At 36.1% G+C, this 17824-nt stretch overlaps 1 protein-coding gene across 1 annotated transcript; it reads left to right on the forward strand.

Annotated features, from left to right (window-relative positions):
• Positions 1 to 1390: 1390 nt before the first annotated feature.
• On the forward strand, positions 1391 to 8269 carry LOC109212336. The gene is made up of 7 exons (XM_019375966.1): positions 1391 to 2093; positions 2459 to 2636; positions 4813 to 4993; positions 5071 to 5154; positions 5379 to 5483; positions 6655 to 6924; positions 7388 to 8269. The coding sequence occupies exons 1-7, from the start codon at positions 2084 to 2086 to the stop codon at positions 7481 to 7483; spliced, it is 924 nt and encodes a 307-aa protein (XP_019231511.1). The 5' UTR covers positions 1391 to 2083; the 3' UTR covers positions 7484 to 8269.
• Positions 8270 to 17824: the final 9555 nt, after the last annotated feature.

Here is a 17824-nt window from a genome sequence, read left to right on the forward strand (position 1 = left end):
ACATTTTAGTTTTTTAAATGAAATTTAATACTCCTAGTTGGAGGAACCACTCTAGAACTGTGTAACGTCGGCGTGATAGGAAAGAATGGGAATGCTCGCTTTAGGAATCTAAGATAGTATTAATGCGTCCGTTCAAGTTATCTTTGACGATCTATATTCTACAACTTTCACATTATTGTATAAATTAAGTGCACAGAGCAGTCAGTAGCAAGTGATCATAGTGAGCCATGGCTTACATTCCACCGCACAAGAGACAAACAAAAGGTTCGCCGTCGCCGAAGCCAACTCCGGCGCCGGAATCTTTGGTACCTTCTTTAAGAAAAAACCTGAATATCAAGTCGTTTGGGGAACAAAAGAGAAAGCAAAAATATTTGGGCGGGAAAAATATCGTTTACGCTAATGATGCAGTTTCGAAATGGTTCGCCGTTGGATTAGCTGATAATTCTCAGTTTTCGTCTCTTGTGAGGCTCCAACCTTTTCCGGCGGAGTCCTTTGAGCGCAAATCAGGCCAAAATCCACATTCTTTGGTTCTAATCGAAGGTACTACTATCTACTTATATGTGCTTCGTTATGTGTTATTGTAGCTTTAGTGATGGTACCTAGAGAGTGTTCTTTTCGGTTCTTTATCGGCTAGGTGGGTACTATATGCGCAACATTTTGGACGTGAGTGTGCGTCCGTGACGTACAATTCGGTTGTCCTAATATACAATTCTGCAACCTCAAATATAGCATTTAATTTGGAGAAAACTACCACTTACAAAAAATTTGTACCACTTACAAAAAATGGCCCTTCGGCCCAAACATATTGCATATAGTAGCCGAAAGCAATGAGGATGACAGTACAAGCGCCTGTAGCCCAGTGGATAGAGTGTCTATTTCCTAAGCTGAAGGTCGCAGGTTCGACCCCTACCTAGTGCGATAGATCAACCTTTCTTTGCCTTTTTAAATTGTATTTTGTACTTTTGGATCTAATAATATTAGCTAAGAATTGAATGAAATATGTAATGCATGTCATATACGAAATGTCTATTTTGTATATTTTTTGTATAATAACAGTCTATTTTGTATATTTTTTGCATAGTGACAGTCTATTTTGTATATTTTTTGTATAGTAACAGTTTATTTTTTATATTTTTTGTATAGTAACAGTCTATTTTGTATAGTGATAGTCTATTTTGTATATTTTTTGTATATTAATAGTCTATTTTGTATAGTGACAGTCTATTTTGTATATTTTTTTGTATATTAACAGTCTATTATGTATAGTGACAGTCTATTTTGTATATTTTTTGTATATTAACAGTCTATTTTGTATATTTTTGTATAGTGACAATCTATTTTGTATATAAGGTCAATAGAAAATCTCTTAGCGATGTAGCCCAAACAATGATCCACTTTGTAAACGACTATCGGGTTTGGTGGAGCAAAAACAGAGGACAAGGAGATCACTGGCTCCCAAAAAGAAGATACTATTAAACAGAGGCTTAAAATGCTCAGGGCGAGCTGATGAATCAAGAAAATCTTCCAGGGAAAACAAAAGATCCAGTACCTGATTAATGTGATGTGAAAACACAACTAGAAGACTACGAAATTAATCACGAAGTCAGAAAAAACAATCTGCCAATAAATTGTTCAAATAAAGCTTTTGGTCTAGTGTGAATGTAGGAGTAACAAGGTTTTTGCAGTATGATATCAGGTTTTGAATTGCAAACAAGAATTAAAATATAAGATGAAAATTACAATGGCTTTCAGATTTTCGAGAACCGAATAAAGGATCCAAACCCCGAAATACAAGAAAAGGGAGACGAGAGAAACCAAAGAGGCTTTTTAAAGAGAGAGAGAGACAGAAAGAGAAAAGCGTCCATGGAACCACAGCCATGGGTTGCTGGCGTGAAAGAGAAGAAGAAAGATAGTAAAGAAGAAAGATAGGGATGGGAGGCGACGGCTACCAGTTGTTATTGTTTTTAGGTTATGAATTGTATGGGTCAATTTGTGGCTATCAGATGATATATGTTTGGCCCGATGGGCTACAAATGATATTTGCTCTTTAATTTGTGCCAGAGAAACAGTGATATAACTATACATGATACATGGTTGGTTATAAACTTCTCACTTGTTTATTACGTACTTGATTCTAAATTATTCAAAGGTTCCTTCCCCAACCCCAAAATCTTTTTATTTTGTCTAAGGAAAGACTTATGGTTGCACGATACAGAATGGGATGGATGCGTTTATTGGTTAGAATATCTGGTACCACTCTTTTGTACAAATTTTGTGATATTGGATGAATGATTAATGATCTATAATTAGTTGGTGCTATTATGGCAACCTTTCTGTGTTCTGCTGGGTTTTCTAGGTCACCATATCAACCTTTAAAACAAGAAGTGGTGTATATCGATTATAGTTTTTACTTAGTAAACATAGTACTGTTTACTAAGTAATATGTACACTTTTTCAGGTTGCAGTGAAAGTACGACTGAGTTTGAAGATAAAGCATGGAGTTTGGTGGAGGAAAATGTGAAGCAAGACTTACTTTTGTCTTTTCAACGAGTAAAGTATGAAATGGAAGCAGCTTATGATATGGCAAAAGTAAAGCCAGCTTTAGTAGCTCGTTTTGGAAAAATACTCTTTTATGGGTTAGTATTCTTCATTTCACATGCTATGCTTTATCGTCGTGTTACTAATTTCCTCTGAAAGACATCATCATGTGCCCGTTTAATTCAATATTTATTAAGAGTTTCTCCTAAAAATAGAGTGGCTGTTTCTCCTAGTCGATTACCCCATATATTCACCCCCTTTTGGCTCACGAATACTAAAACGTTCGATGATGAAAGTAGAGAAGTGTTTAAATAATTCCTATATAGGGGAATTAAAGGATACAGAAATAATGTGAAATTGGGATAACGCATGGCTCAATGTTTTTGGCTCCCTGACACTATCGAATGTTCCCGTCGGGAAAATGTGTGACTGTGTGTAAAATTTTAAAAAAAAAATGATGTAGAGTTTAAGCTAATAAATCATTAGTTTATGTGCTATAGTGTCGACAGATGACCAAGGAAAAAAGTTTTTATTAGTTGGTAATCTCTTCTCTATGTTTGTCATTATATTAGGCAGGTTAGGCTGTATCGAAGACATCAATGATGTATTTTCTTCCAACAAACTTATTAGAAGTTGTCTCCTTTATCAATTGTTTGCCTTGTGTTGAGTGTGTGACCATATCATCTAAAAGTTTAAAGACTGTTTGAGAAAGCATACTTTTAGTTATTTAGTTATGCTTTCAATATGCCCCCTCACTTGTGATAAGCACGTGATTATATTTTTAACAAATGGCGACTTTAACCTAGGTGCTTTTCTTACTATGATATCATGTCAAACTGTCTGGCCACTTTGTTTAAAAGCTTAAGATGTTAGAGTGTACTTTTTATTGTACTTAAATATGTTTTCAACTCCAATCCTTGTAAACTGTAATCCCACAAAAACTAATACATTAAAAGATCACAAACAGGACTACAACATTGAATGTACAAATGGTGTTATCATTTAAACTGGAATATGTTGGCTTGATTCTTTTGATTCTTTATTGTGATTAGAGAAGTACCATCGCCTTCATGCTCTAACATACAGTCTTCGTCATTGTTGTTTTAAGATCATGTCTCCTAGTCGTGTTACTTTAGGAAAACAATTAATCAATCAATTTTATCTCATTCCTAAACTAGTTGGAGCTGGTTATATGAGTCCTCTGGATACATTCTGCTCTCGTCGGGTTCATTTTCTTCTAATATTACAAAATCTTTTCTTGTCCGGCACCTTAGGAGTTCTCTAAACTAGAGTCTCTATATTGCACAATTTTCATACACGGGCATACAAGTCTTGGCAAAAAAGACTTTTGGCGAACACCAAGCCTAATGTAATTATAACAATAACAACTAGTCCTTCATCCTACATGGTTAGTATTGCTTTTTTAGTTCTTTACTTGCATTACCCTCTGTGTCTAAGTCCACTTTGATTCCAAGAGGTTATAGTTTTTGTCCCAATGTGATTTTAGATCTACCTCGTCTTGATATAGCACCTTTAATCATTATAATTTCTATATGGAGGTCTAAACAAGATACGACTAACCATCTAAGGCAGCGTTTTCTCATTTTATTCTCAATACATGCAACAAGAATCTTTTATTGGATGTGTGAGCATTTCTGAATGGACAAGATCGGTTCATCCGTCTAACTTCACATTTTTACAACTTTCATCCTATGGATAGATCTTAGAGGCCTTACATCCACTCTTCTATAATATTGTTTGTCTCAGCTGTTCTGAGCATTGAATTCATATGACTTCTAGAAGGGAAATAAAATCTTAATATTAACGATATCTAGAGGATTTAATTTTCTAATTTAAATTAGTTGCCACGTTGTTTTTCTTTCTTTTATATGAAGACAGATATTTGCTCAGTATGCAATCTTTATTTCCTGCAAGATTAGAGAAAATTTTCCCTTTTCACTTTGCATAGGGGGAAGGGTGGAGGTTTTACTTTTAGGAACCAACTATAGCACACGTCATGGTTAGTTTCAATCCAAAATTCTACATTGTGGATGCTATCATCAAGGAAAGATATCTGGTCGAAACATAGACAACTATATCCTTCAAACTTCTGAATTCTGATATTCTTATACCCTATGATGTTTTGTAGCATCAGTACCATTTTTACCTCTTAATAGCCTCATATATTTCATGTATCACACACTTTTTTGTGTAGTGTTTAAAGCATTGGTTTTTGGAGTCTATTAAATACTTTTTAAATTCTTTGTGATGCAGGAGTTCTTCAATTTGCCAAGAATCCCTGAAAAGTAACCCATTTGGTGAATCTACTTTCACACAAATGAAAAAAACTTTGTATACGAATATTCCTCCTTCGTATGTGGAATTCATGGAAAACCTAGTAGTTGAGGAACTTGGACTTGAATATGTGCAAGAGAAAGAATTATACTATTTAGCGGTATGATTTTTAATCTTCTAACAAATGTCTTCCTCCTCTTGTATTGGTTCTTTTAGCTCTATCCTTATGTTTTGTAGCTTGTTGATAAATTGCTGCCTGACTCAACTATTTCGTGCAAATGTGTTGTGGCGAAAGATCTTAAAAAAATTCAACTCCATAAGGTTAGTATGTAGTTCCTTCTGCTTCTTTTGATAAAAGCATATGTTAGTAGTCTCAACCTTTTATGACTAAAATTTCTAGTAAGTTGCTCAATTAACTTCTTATTTTTAGAATAACAATATCGTCATTAACATATTTGCCACCACCTACCTATATTTTTGCCCGCTTTACTTCTTGTTGTTTATCTTCCTGTAACTATTATGACATTGACCTTTTCCTTTATAAGATTGAGTTGAGCCCAGTACGACACATGGTCGTAGACATGAGCTGTGTTGGAAAGAGTTTAGACCTGAGGTTATTGCTCTGTACCAAGAAAATCATAGCTTTATCTGTAAGTTATTTCCTCCATTGAGAATTAATTTTTCCGTTTTTCCTTGTAGAGTGGATCTATGCTATTCAATGTGCGTTCTCCATTTGTTTTGTTGTTTCCTTGCAATCCTTTTGCCTTTATTAAGTTGTAACTCATATTTGAAAGTTCTGCCTATGTTTGTATTTTTCTAAACATTAGAGATAAACATCAGCATTCAGTTACTCATCTGTGCAACATTGTTTGCCCCTTTTTTGTGGCTTTGAGGACAGTTCTTTTTGTTTGCAAATGAGGTGTCTTGATATATTTCTTCAGTTCACCTTGTCTAATACTAGGTCCTTAGCCTCTAGATTGCGCTTGTCAGGTTGAATAATTGTTTAGTGATTTAGTACCAGGGATGATGTTCTTAAGGAAATAGGAATCACTGGTCGCATTTCAGGTTTCCAAGTGGTAAAAGCTATACATATCACCAAAAAAACTAGAGTCTATGATTTGCTTTTTGGCAACTGCATAAGTCTGCCTTTCCATTGGAGAATTTTCTTGGAACAATCATATCTAATTCTCTTTCTGGTGTTTACAGTATCAAAATTTTATCTCTGCTGTTAGCAGCTAATCTTACTGCATTCTGTACAATTACTGTTTGTTATCTTATTTTATGTTTCATTAGCTTCCTCTCCCCTGTTCCCTTTTCCATTCGATTTGTTCAATGTTGGCGGTCTATTGGGGAGAGGGTGGAAGGTAGAAGAAACTTGTCATTGCCCTGGTCCCAATTCAAATCCCTTGTCCCCATTTTTGGTTTATGATTTAATCATCAAGGAAAGTTCACAACACAACATGACGAGTAGGATAACGACTATAATAAATACATTAAAACATTTATCTCAATATCAGGAAAAATGTGGACTGGACGATCTTTAAGTGGGCGAACAATTTTCTTTTATGAGATGAGCAGGATATCAAGGATTAGAGAACACCTAAATCTGTAGACTTGAGAGTAATTTGTATGATATTATTTTTACTTTTTATTGACATATTGTCATGAGTTACTGATTTCATTTGCACGCCACTTTCGTCTTCATCTTATCATCAGGACTCATGCACTGTTTTACTGAAAGAACACCACTTGTGCTTTTTGTATAGTAAGATGATTCTTTCTGTGAGTCCAGTGATTTAGATGCTTCTTTGCATTTTTCAGGATGAGGAGACTAACGGAATTAAAGATCTTGTTGGTTCTGCCATTTTGGACCCAGATGTTAAGGGTGGCTTGAGATGGCCCTTTGGCAAGGATTCTTCAGTGTGCCGATATGATGTTATACGTGTTGATCACACAATTGCAAAATCATATAGAAATCAGTCGATTAGGTTTAAGCTTCGACATGCAGATCGATTTGATTTCAGATATTCAACTGGTGAGGTTGCTCGGGAGATTTTCCTGAAAATGCCTGGAATCATATCCCAGTTGCGAGTAGGTTCTCCTTTCCTGACAAGCAATTATGTATCTCTTTTTATTTTATGTTTTCTATTTTTGGATGTCTCTGCATGATACATCAGTATTGGTATGGGTTACTCGTAACCGTATCATAGTATTCTAAGCATAAACCTTGACCCTGCTCCCACTTTACTGATTTATCCACTGAATTGTGAACAATTTCATCCAAAAAGCTGGAGCTACACAAACTAACCACTGATTCGAATCTGGTTTTGCTTCTTGTTGGGTTGAATCCATCCAAATCTTGTTTATTCAAAGAATATTTACAGTAGGTCATGTTAATGTATGGTATTAACATGCATGTGCCGCAGAAATACAAACAGCATCATGCTGTGCCTCTTCATTTCTCTATTTTTGAGCCTTTCTGTTTTATTTTCTGAACTGCTACTTCACTGCTGAAATAATTGATGTGATTTACATTCTTTTACCAAAAATGCAGAAGCAAACAGTCGAAGAAAACGTGTTGTTGAAAATGCTAGAAGAGAACTTGAAGTTGATCTGGAATCACTGCTTGTTAGATGGTTCTTCGAGCTGACCATGCACAATGGCCCTTCACTTTCTTTTTGCAAAATATATGCAGAAACTGATAGACGTATGGTGAAGGCAGTTTTGGCATTTGGATTTTGCAGTGGTGGAACGTACAAGATGTTGATTGTTGAATTAGCAACTAGAGTTAAACACAAAATGCTGAAATGTTATTGCAAAATGTAGTTTTCAAAATGGAACACATTGATGGGGCCTCGGATGTTAGTAAGGAACATTGGATGAGATTTTAAATAGTTTTGTTGTTAGAGGTAATGCATAGAACATCTTAGTTGATGAACACCTCGCTTTATTGTCACTCGCCTTTGTTCATTCATCGCTTTTAATTAGTTGTGGCGCGAAGGATCTCTCGTGATCTGATGCAGTTTCCTTTCATGTCCTCCGAAATGGCATACCTGGTGTTTCCTGTAAAAAGGAAGGATCTTCGAGTGAAATCTTCACAATATTGGCCAATATTGAGTCCAGTAATGGGATTTCTCTGTGAACAAACATGTGTGGAGAACTGCCAGAAATGTCAATCAGCAACCGCAGATCATATCGTTCAATCTGAACCTAGTATTTTGTCATGTTTGTAATATAAGTTTCCCAGCAATAAATTAATTCCCTACAGTATATGTTTGGAAATTAATCATTTGTAGAATCCCTTCAATGGATATAGTTTTTGAAGATTCTTATTTACGCGAAGAAGTTATAAACATGGCTAGTTCTTTTACTGAAAAGTTAAAAAGTCATTTTTTGTGTTTGGTTGTCGAAAAAGCTTTACAGTTAAAATGAAAGAATTGACTTTTTCCTAACAGCTTGTTTGGATGGTTGTTACATATCGTTTCATAATGTATCGTATTGTATTATATTACATTGTATTGTTTGATAAGTACAATGTTCGGATAGATTGTGTCGTTTGCTATCGTTTCATGATATCACGCATCAGCAATATGAAGAATAAACTTGCAATATTATAAAAAAAATAATGATACAAAGTAAAATTATTTTATAAAATAGTATGGTAAATGATAAAATAAAATTATTTAATAATAATGAACGGTGAGATTGAGAGAAAAAGACAAGGTAACGACGCGACCACACCAAATCGGTCGTTACATAAAGTGGCACATTTCATCGTTACGTAACGACGGATTTAACGATATGATACAATAAAATTTAAGTAACAATCAAAACAAACATCGTATTTAACGTAACAATACGATACAATACAATGTGTAACAACCATCCAAACAAGCTGTAAGTTATTCTCCTTCGTTACTATTTATGTCTAATCATCATGTTACCATTCCAACCAACATTTAAATAATACTCCCTTTGTTTCTTTTTAAAATCATGCATTAGCTTTTTTCCAATTCCAACCGTTACTAGAGAACAATTGTTAGAAGGACCCCTTGAAAACTTGATTGAAGTAAACAACTTCCATTTTTCTTTCTCACTTATTTTTGGGTCGAATAATTGTTAACATATAGTAGTTTAATGGCTTAAAGGGGTATCAGGGGCCAATTTAATATTTTCAAGACATGGGGGCTAGCTATTTAAGTATAGAATTTTTTATTTCTCCCGCTTCATCTCTCTCTCTTGTCGCCGTAGACTCACTCCACCAAGTCGGTTTCCGGCAATGACGGACCCCAAACATACGACATTAAACTTTCTCTCGCCTATACAAACCTCCCTCATCACAAAGTGTATTTCTTTAGAAATCGTCAAATCTGGGTAAATCCTAAATTTTCTTTTTTTCTTTTCATAAATCGGGGATTTTGGGTTTGAAGAATGCAATTTTTTGAAGTGAAGTGCATGAGCATTTGCTATTTTGTATTTGGTTTGTGTAGATCTTGATGTTGTTCATTGTTCGGCTAGCTTTGGGCTCAGTTTTCTCGATTGTGCGACGGTATCACAACCAAATGTGTACTAATAAACTTATGGTCGATTATTATCTGCTTTCAATTATTCGCCGAAATTGTTCTTTCTAATTTGTAAAATTCCAAGTGTATGTTTCAAGTTATTAACTGTGATATTGCTTATTTGCATGTAGTAAACATGATGAAGATGTTGGGAATAAAACTCCACAAAAATAATATTTACGGTAATAAAAGCGGAACAATAATGTAGCACTGAGATACGGTAATTAACAAGAATAAAAGAATGATAACGACACCAAGATTTTTACGTGGAAAACTCTTCTGAATAAGGGAAAAACCACGGCCCCGAAAGGAGCAACTGATACACTATAGCAAGGAATTTTACAGTTTGTAGGTTCGAGTAGAATACTCCAAAGACCACTACAACACTCAAAAGAAATAACACTCTTTTGATATTCTCACCTCACTACAATATCGCTCACTCTCTATTCTTCCCAAAGACTATTTTCTTATACCCCTGTCTGTGAAACCTCACTCTTTCTTTCTCTTTGTTGGTGTTTACAAATGAAAGTGGAGGCACCTATTTATAGTTGCAGAATGCCCATGATGATGTATGCAATGACATCAATATTTGCTGCAAAAGTCAGCTGCCCAAAACTTTTCTAAATTGGTTGGCTTGACAAAAACCAAAAGGAAGCTTCATCTTCTTTCACATATGGGGCTGGACCCCACTATCTCTCCCTCCAGTCCCATTTACCTGAAGGAGGTAACACCGGACTTCTAGCTTGAGTGCATGCCGACAAGTTCTTTGCACAATTCGAACTTGTCTCTTGGTACCACCTTGGTCAGCATATCTACGGGATTCTCACTTATAAAAAAAATTCAAGACTTTTAGAGATTCATTCTCTACCATTTCTCGAATCCAGTGATATCTCACGTCGATGTATTTGGTTCTTGCTTGGTATATAGAGTTCTTATTAAGGTCTATTGCACTTTGACTGTCACAATAGACGACATACTCCTTCTGATGCAATTGAAGGAACCATTTCAACCATATCATCTCCTTCCTAGCTTCAGTAGCAGCAATATACTCCGCTTCAGTTGTAGAGAGTGCGACACACTTCTGCAACCTCGACTTCCATGATATAAAGCTCCCCTAAAGATGTAAATAAATATCCAATAGTGGATTTTCTATTATCAATGTCACCTGCCATATCAGCATCTGTATAGCTCTTCAAGATTGGATTAAATCCTCCAAAGCACAAACAATATCCCGCGGTACCTTTCTGGTGCCTGAGTATCCACTTGACTGCTTCCCAATGTTCTCTTCCAGGATTTTCAAGAAACCTGCTAACAACACCCACTGCGTGAGCAATATCAGGTTTAGTGCATACCATTGAATACATCAAACTTCCGACGACAGAGGAATAAGGAACTTTGAGCAGGCTTTCCTTTTCCTCCATTGTTGTAGGACACATCTTCTTGCTTAACTTCAGTTGACCAGCAAGAGGCGTGCTGATTGGCTTAGCATTCTTCATGTTGAAGCGTTCCAGTACACATTCAATGTACTTATCCTGAGATAGCCACAACTTTCTACTTGTTCGCTCTGGAACTATCTTCATACCCAAAATTTATTGTGCTGGGCCCAAGTCCGTCATATCAAATGACTTGGACAAATCTCCCTTCAAATTTGTGACCAACTCCTTGTCTTTTCCTACAATTAACATGTCATCCACATACACCAACAAAATCATAAAATTATTGTCAGAAAATCTTTTGAAGTATTCACATGGATCAGAATATGTCTTTATGTAAGTTTGACTTTTCATGAATGAGTCAAACTTCTTGTACCACTGCCTTGGTTCTTGCTTCAACCCATAAAGACTCTTATTCAATTTGCACACCATATGTTTCTTTCTAGCTACTTTAAATTCTTCTGGCTACTTCATATAAATCTCCTCTTCAAATCTCCATGAAGAAATGTAGTTTTCACGTCCAACAGCTCCACTTTAAGATCTAGGTTAGCTGTTAAGCTCAGATTGCTCGATTAGAAGTCATTTTGACAACAGGTGAGAAAAATTTGTCAAAATCAATACATTTCTTCTGTTTGAAGCTTTTTACCACCAATCAAGCTTTGTATCTAACCAGCTTGCCATTTCTATCTTTCTTGAGTTTAAAGACCCATTTGCATTTGAGTGGTCTTTTACCCTTTGGAAGTTCAATCAGCTTGCACGTGCCATTTTTCTGTAGAGATTTCATCTCTTTTTCATGGATTTCATCCAATGATTCTTTTTTTGGATGGGACAACCTCCTAAGGCTTTCTAGCTCCCCCTCATCACTGATAAGGACATACTCTGTGGAAGGGTACCTGCATGACTCTACCCTTGGCCTTTCTGATCTCCTCAGAGGCCGAGGTTGTTCTTCTTCCTGAGTGGGGTACTCCACTTGCTCGACATCATCATCAAGTTGCTCCCCCTGCTCAATAACCTCACCAGGTTGCTCCCCCTGCTCGGCAACCTCGCCGGTCCTAATTTCTACACTTGTGGGATTGTTAGAAGTAGAAGGAATGGTAACAAGGATAGGGAATATACCATTCTTGGCCTTCTCTGACTGATCATCTACAGCTCCAACTTCACTTTCTCGAAAGATTACATCATTTCTTCTAATGAACTTCTTCTTTACAGGATCCCACAATCCGATGAAAATGGAGGGAACGGATTTATCATCTCCATATCCGATGAAAATGGAGGGAACGGATTTATCATCCAGCTTTGTTCTTTGCTCCTTTGGTACATGTGCAAAAGCTCTGCAACCGAACACCTTCAGATGCGAGTAGGACATCTCTTTGTTGGTCCAAACTCTCTCTGGGATGTCAAACGCCAACGGAACTTATGGACTTCTATTGATCAAGTAACAGGCTGCCTGAACTGCTTCACCCCATAATGACTTAGGCGGTTTAGCCGTTCTGAGCATGCTTCTCACCTTCTCCACAATGGTGCGGTTCATCCTTTCGGCTTCGCCATTGTGCTGTGGGGTTCCAGGAACTGTCTTTTCATGTCTGATCCCATGGCTCGAGTAGTACTCTTCAAATTCCTTGAAGTCTACTCACCTCCATTGTCACTTCGGAGACGCTTTAGCTTTTGGCATGTCTCCCTTTCCACTAGAGCATGAAATTTCTGAAAAACTTGAAACACCTGATCTTTGGTTTTGAAAATATAAACCCATAATTTTCGTGAAGCATCATCAATAAAAGTAACAAAAATTTGTTACCGCCCATCGACTAAATTTCCATTGGGCCATGAATATCAGAATATACCAAATCAACTATATTCAATTTTCTTTCAGACGATGTCTGAAATGAGATTCTATTGCTGCTTACCAAATAAACAATAGTCACAAGGTTTTACCATTGTACCTTTAGCATAAGAATTGAGTGATTTCTTGGCAAGAATCTGCGGTCATTTCTCGCTCATATGACCCATTCTTTTGTGCCACAAATCTGCAGAAATCTCATCTTTTGCCGCATTCAATTCACCGTGGCATATTTCTGCATTTGTCCTGTACAACGTGCCACGAGCAACTCCCTTTGCAATCACCAATGATCCATTGGTGAGTCTCCACTTTTGATTTACAAAATAGTTCTCGTATCCATCTCGGTCTAAAGCAATTCCCGAGATCAAGTTCATCCGCAAATCAAGTACATGCTGCACGTCCTTTAGAACCAATGTGCATCCGACATTTGTCTTGATACAAATGTCATCGATCCCTGCAATTTTTGAGTAACTCGTGTTACCCATTCTCACAGTTGCAAAATCACCTACTACATATCAACAAAAAAATTCTCTTACTGGTGTGGCATGGTAAGATGCTGCTATATCAACCACTAATTTCGACTCTGGACCTGACAAGTGAATGCATTCCTCTTCCTCATTTATAGAGAGAACAATATTATCATTGTTTTGCACTATGGCGGTTGTGTTCTCGTCATTCTTCTGGCCACTACTTTCACCTTTGCCCTTCCTTAGATTTGGGCAATCTCTTTTGAAGTGACCTGGTTGATCACAATTGTAGCAATTTCTAGCTCTTGATTTGGATCGGTTCTTAGACTTCCCACGAGCTCCGAATCTACCATAGTTACCCCAACTCCTTTGATAACTCCTGCCTCTACCTTCTGTGATGAGAGCATGTCCTTGATATTCAGGCTTCTTCCTCATTTTCCCATTGAGTAGAAGAGCCAATGAGACATCTTTTCAACTCAATGGTAGTCTTACCGTGCAGGATAGTTGTTGCAAAATTATCCTACGAAGATGGCAACGAGTTCAATAGCAAGATGGCTTTATCTTCTTCCTCGATTTTCACTTCGAGACTGGCGAGCTATGTGGTTAGTCCGTTAAACACATTTAAATGTGACAAAAAATTCGTACATTCACCCATGTGTAGGGTGTATAACTACTTCTTCAGGTACAATTTATTTGTCAGCGTTTTGGACATGTATAGGCTTTGCAACCTTGTCCAAATGCCACATGCGGTGTCTTCATCAATGATGTTATTTTACCACATCATCTAATAAGGGCAACCTGATTACACTAGCAGCCCTTTCATCCAAGTCAGCCGAATCCTCAGTTTTCATGGTATCAGGCTTTTTGGCATCAACATCTAGTACCTTGTGTAATCCTTGTTAGATGAGTAGATCCCTCATCAATCTTTGTCATGTTGACAAATTTGTTAAAATTTTGCTACCTCGTACTTTACTCCACACATTTTTGTTTTTCACCGAGTATAGTACCACCGACAATGAATAGTATTTCTGTGAACGAGCAGAACCTGTGCTTTGATACTAGTTGTTGGGAATAAATCCCCACATAAATAATATTCACGGTAATAAAAGCAGAATAATAACGTAGCACCGAGATACGATAATTAACAAGAATAAAAGAGTGACAACAACACCAAGATTTTTACGTGGAAAATCCTTCTGAATAAGGAAAAAATCACGGCCCCAAAGGAGCAACTGATATCACTACAACAAGGAATTTTACACTTTGTAGGTCCGAGTAAAATACTCCAAAGATCACTACAACACTCAAAAGAAATAACACTCTTTTGATATTCCCACCTCACTACAATATCGCTCACTCTCTATTTTTCTCACAAATTATTTTCTTATACCCTATCTGTGAAACCTCACTCTTTCTTTCTCTTTGTTAGTGTGTTTACAAATGAAAGTAGAGGCACCTGTTTATAGTTTCAGAATGCCCATGATGATGTATGCAATGACATTAATATTTGATGCAAAAGTCAGCTGTCCAAATATTTTCTAAATTTGTTGGCTTGACAAAAACCAAAAGGAAGCTTCATCTTCTTTCACATATGGGGCTGGACCCCACTATCTCCCCCTCCAGTCCTATTTACCTGAAGGAGGTAACACCGGACTTCTAGCTTGAGTGCATGTCGACAAGTTCTTTTCACAATTCAAACTTGTCTCTTGGTACCACCTTGGTCAGTAAATAAAGCAAATCCAAAGCTTTCAAAACCTGCCACTAGAAAAATACTAGTTTCATCGGTCTTCAAAGCCTGGCACAAGGGAAAAAAACTGCTTCAAAGATTGGTAGTATGCAATGAAATGCAGATAGTTCTGAAGTTTCTGCCAGTAAAGAAAATGTTGAGCCTTCTAAACGTGACAAGAAGAAACGAAAAACAAAGGCATCAAGAAGAAGAAAAAGGTGAACTAAGCTGCAAACCGGATTGAGGAAGGCTGCAGTTTTTGCTGGCAAGAAGAAGGTAAAAAAGAATTAAAGGAATAAACCTAAGATTGATGTACTTAAACCAGATGGGGAGGAAGACAAGAAGCACCCCAATGGGCTATTTTTTTAAATTTAAATAGTGCCAAATTCAAAAATAGAAAGAAAAAGATGCTTGTATGCATATTATATTTGCTAACTCAATTGATCCTATTGTGTCTAGACCAGGGTTCCTGCTTGTTAGTTTTGTATTGGCTCCCATCTTACTTAAATGGTTGGACAAGAAGGAGAAGTATCATAAGAATTGTATGACTGGAAGCTATAGTTGGAAGTGGTTTGAAGAGTTGCGCGGCGCTAACCCATGTGTAACAAGATATAACCATTGCGTTTTTTTCTATAAGCAAGTAGTTTAGTAGATAATATATGATTTTTTAAATTATTAGCATGTGGAGAAATTATTGGCGTTGATGCGGTTATGCAACAAAAAATATTTTGATCTTTGTGACCCTAATGATCTTGTTTTGGATATTGCATTTTGCTACAACCTTTACACAATATGAGATTAGTTGAAGGAGACGACAAAAAAAGAAGATGTGAATTTTTGTGATAATAATTTTATTTGTTAATGCTTGTGCCTTACAATGCCAATGATTTATCCTTGACGAAGTGTGCAACAACCCGGTGTTGTAGAGTGGTACAGTACTAAATATTGTACTACATTTGGCACATTGAAAACACTCACTTTGCGACTGTTGTCTTCCACTTGAAACGGGGTATGATTCGAATTTACGACAGCAACATCAATTTGTATGATGATGCTAAGTTTGATGTACTTGTTTAGCCTCTGGCACATATAATGCCCAGGATCTTGAAGAGTGGTTAGTTTAAACACCTAGGTTAGAATGTGATTTCAAAGAAATGATCACGGGAGCGAATTTTGGATGTGTCATCCACAGATAAAAGGTATACGAAAAATCAACCATTAGCTTCATTACTTATTATAGTTTGTTATTTGACCTATGGTGTGGTTGATTATTGTAGTGAACTAAGTGGAGCATATGCAATGAATTTTATTGACTTCCACTTAGTTGATACGCCGATTGTGAAGCTTAATGACAAACAAATAGATATCTGCAGGGAAAAGTTTGCAGTTGATATCTACATGGAAAGGATGAATCCCTTTTAATTATCTTTGATGGTTAATAGTATTAACATTTGGTTATGTAATTATTATTTAAAATATTCGAGTCTTGTTTAAAAATGATTTTTGGTTAACTTTTGGGACAAAAGTAGTATGCTTGGTTTATTTTAAACAATGACTGGAGTGATAAACTAGCTACTTGGTTCATTATAAACTTGTAGTTGCATCTACTGGTTATATGCCAAATTGTATGACATAACATTATATGGGTCAAATGCAATTAAAAAAAGGGGGGAACGCGGACATGATAAACAATCTTTATCGAAAACAAAGGAATATCCATTTCTCATTTGATGACTCGAGCTGCCACAAATCCAACAACGACGCATCAGAACATAATCCACTTATTCAGTCTCTTCTCATCCATCATAACCATCCTACCCGTATCTTCTTTCACAAAAGTATTTCCTGCACCCAAAATATTTTCAGATTTGGCCACTTTCAACGACAGAACACTCCTTTCATTCTTCAGAGCGTCCTTATATTGTTTCAAATTGCAGATTAGGTCAGCAACCATAAGGTCAAGCTCATCATTGTCCATTCTAAAAAACGGCGGCATCGTTTACCCTATCAAACAAGATTGGTCTTAGTCATATCAATGTACCACAAAGGAAGAAAATCAAAATGGGACAAAATCTAACATTGATCTTATCTTAGGATTATAATACTTTGAGAATCGCCGACCAACATTAACCGGAGTTGTTGCCGTGAATTGGCTCGCATCAATACTACGATGACAACTCTTTCTCATCCCAGAAGACACACTCCACCCCTGACTCATATTTAAGGAAAAGATAATGGTAATTAAATGAGATACCCTTTATAACTAATGATATTTGCTGATGTTTTTCTTAATTTCATGTCTTAAAAATCTAAACAGTAAGATGAAATGGACCAGAGGGCGGAGGCACTTTGGTAAATCTTTAGTAATTTTCATAAAATAATAATTGATTTGCGGATATTGTTATAAATCTTTAGTGTCAAAAATATATTTTCAGCCTACCAAACACACTACTTAAGATGTTTGGCAAAATATCTTAAACCACCCCTAAACTTGGCTCATATTATTAGTATTCTCTTCGAACTATGTCCGGTCTTAGTTACCCCCTCAACTTGGTCTTTTGAGAGCCATTACCCCCTTAAACACTGATGTGGCAAAAAGTGTGGGTGCACTCACCTGCCATGTAGATTTTTCTGTCGACGTGACATTTTTTTAAAAAATAAAATATTTTTTTTACCTTTTTAAGAATATTACTTTTTAGATAAATTTTTTCGAATACAATTTATAATAAAACTTGGATAAAATTACATTATTTAGGCTAAATATTTTTATTTGGCCAAAAATAATAAAGTTTTAGTTAATCTTTTTTTTTTAATTTGACTTGAAAATAAAGATTTAAACAATTGAAATAAATAGTCAAGGCATCTAAAAAGTTATAAAAAATATATAGTTCGAAATTAAACATCAGCAAATTTATGTGTTACGGGTTCGAAATTCTGCGGTTTTGAAAGTTTAGCGGTTCGAAGGT

This window comes from Nicotiana attenuata, unplaced genomic scaffold (genome assembly GCF_001879085.1).
Source record: "Nicotiana attenuata strain UT unplaced genomic scaffold, NIATTr2, whole genome shotgun sequence".
Lineage (NCBI taxonomy): Eukaryota > Viridiplantae > Streptophyta > Magnoliopsida > Solanales > Solanaceae > Nicotiana > Nicotiana attenuata.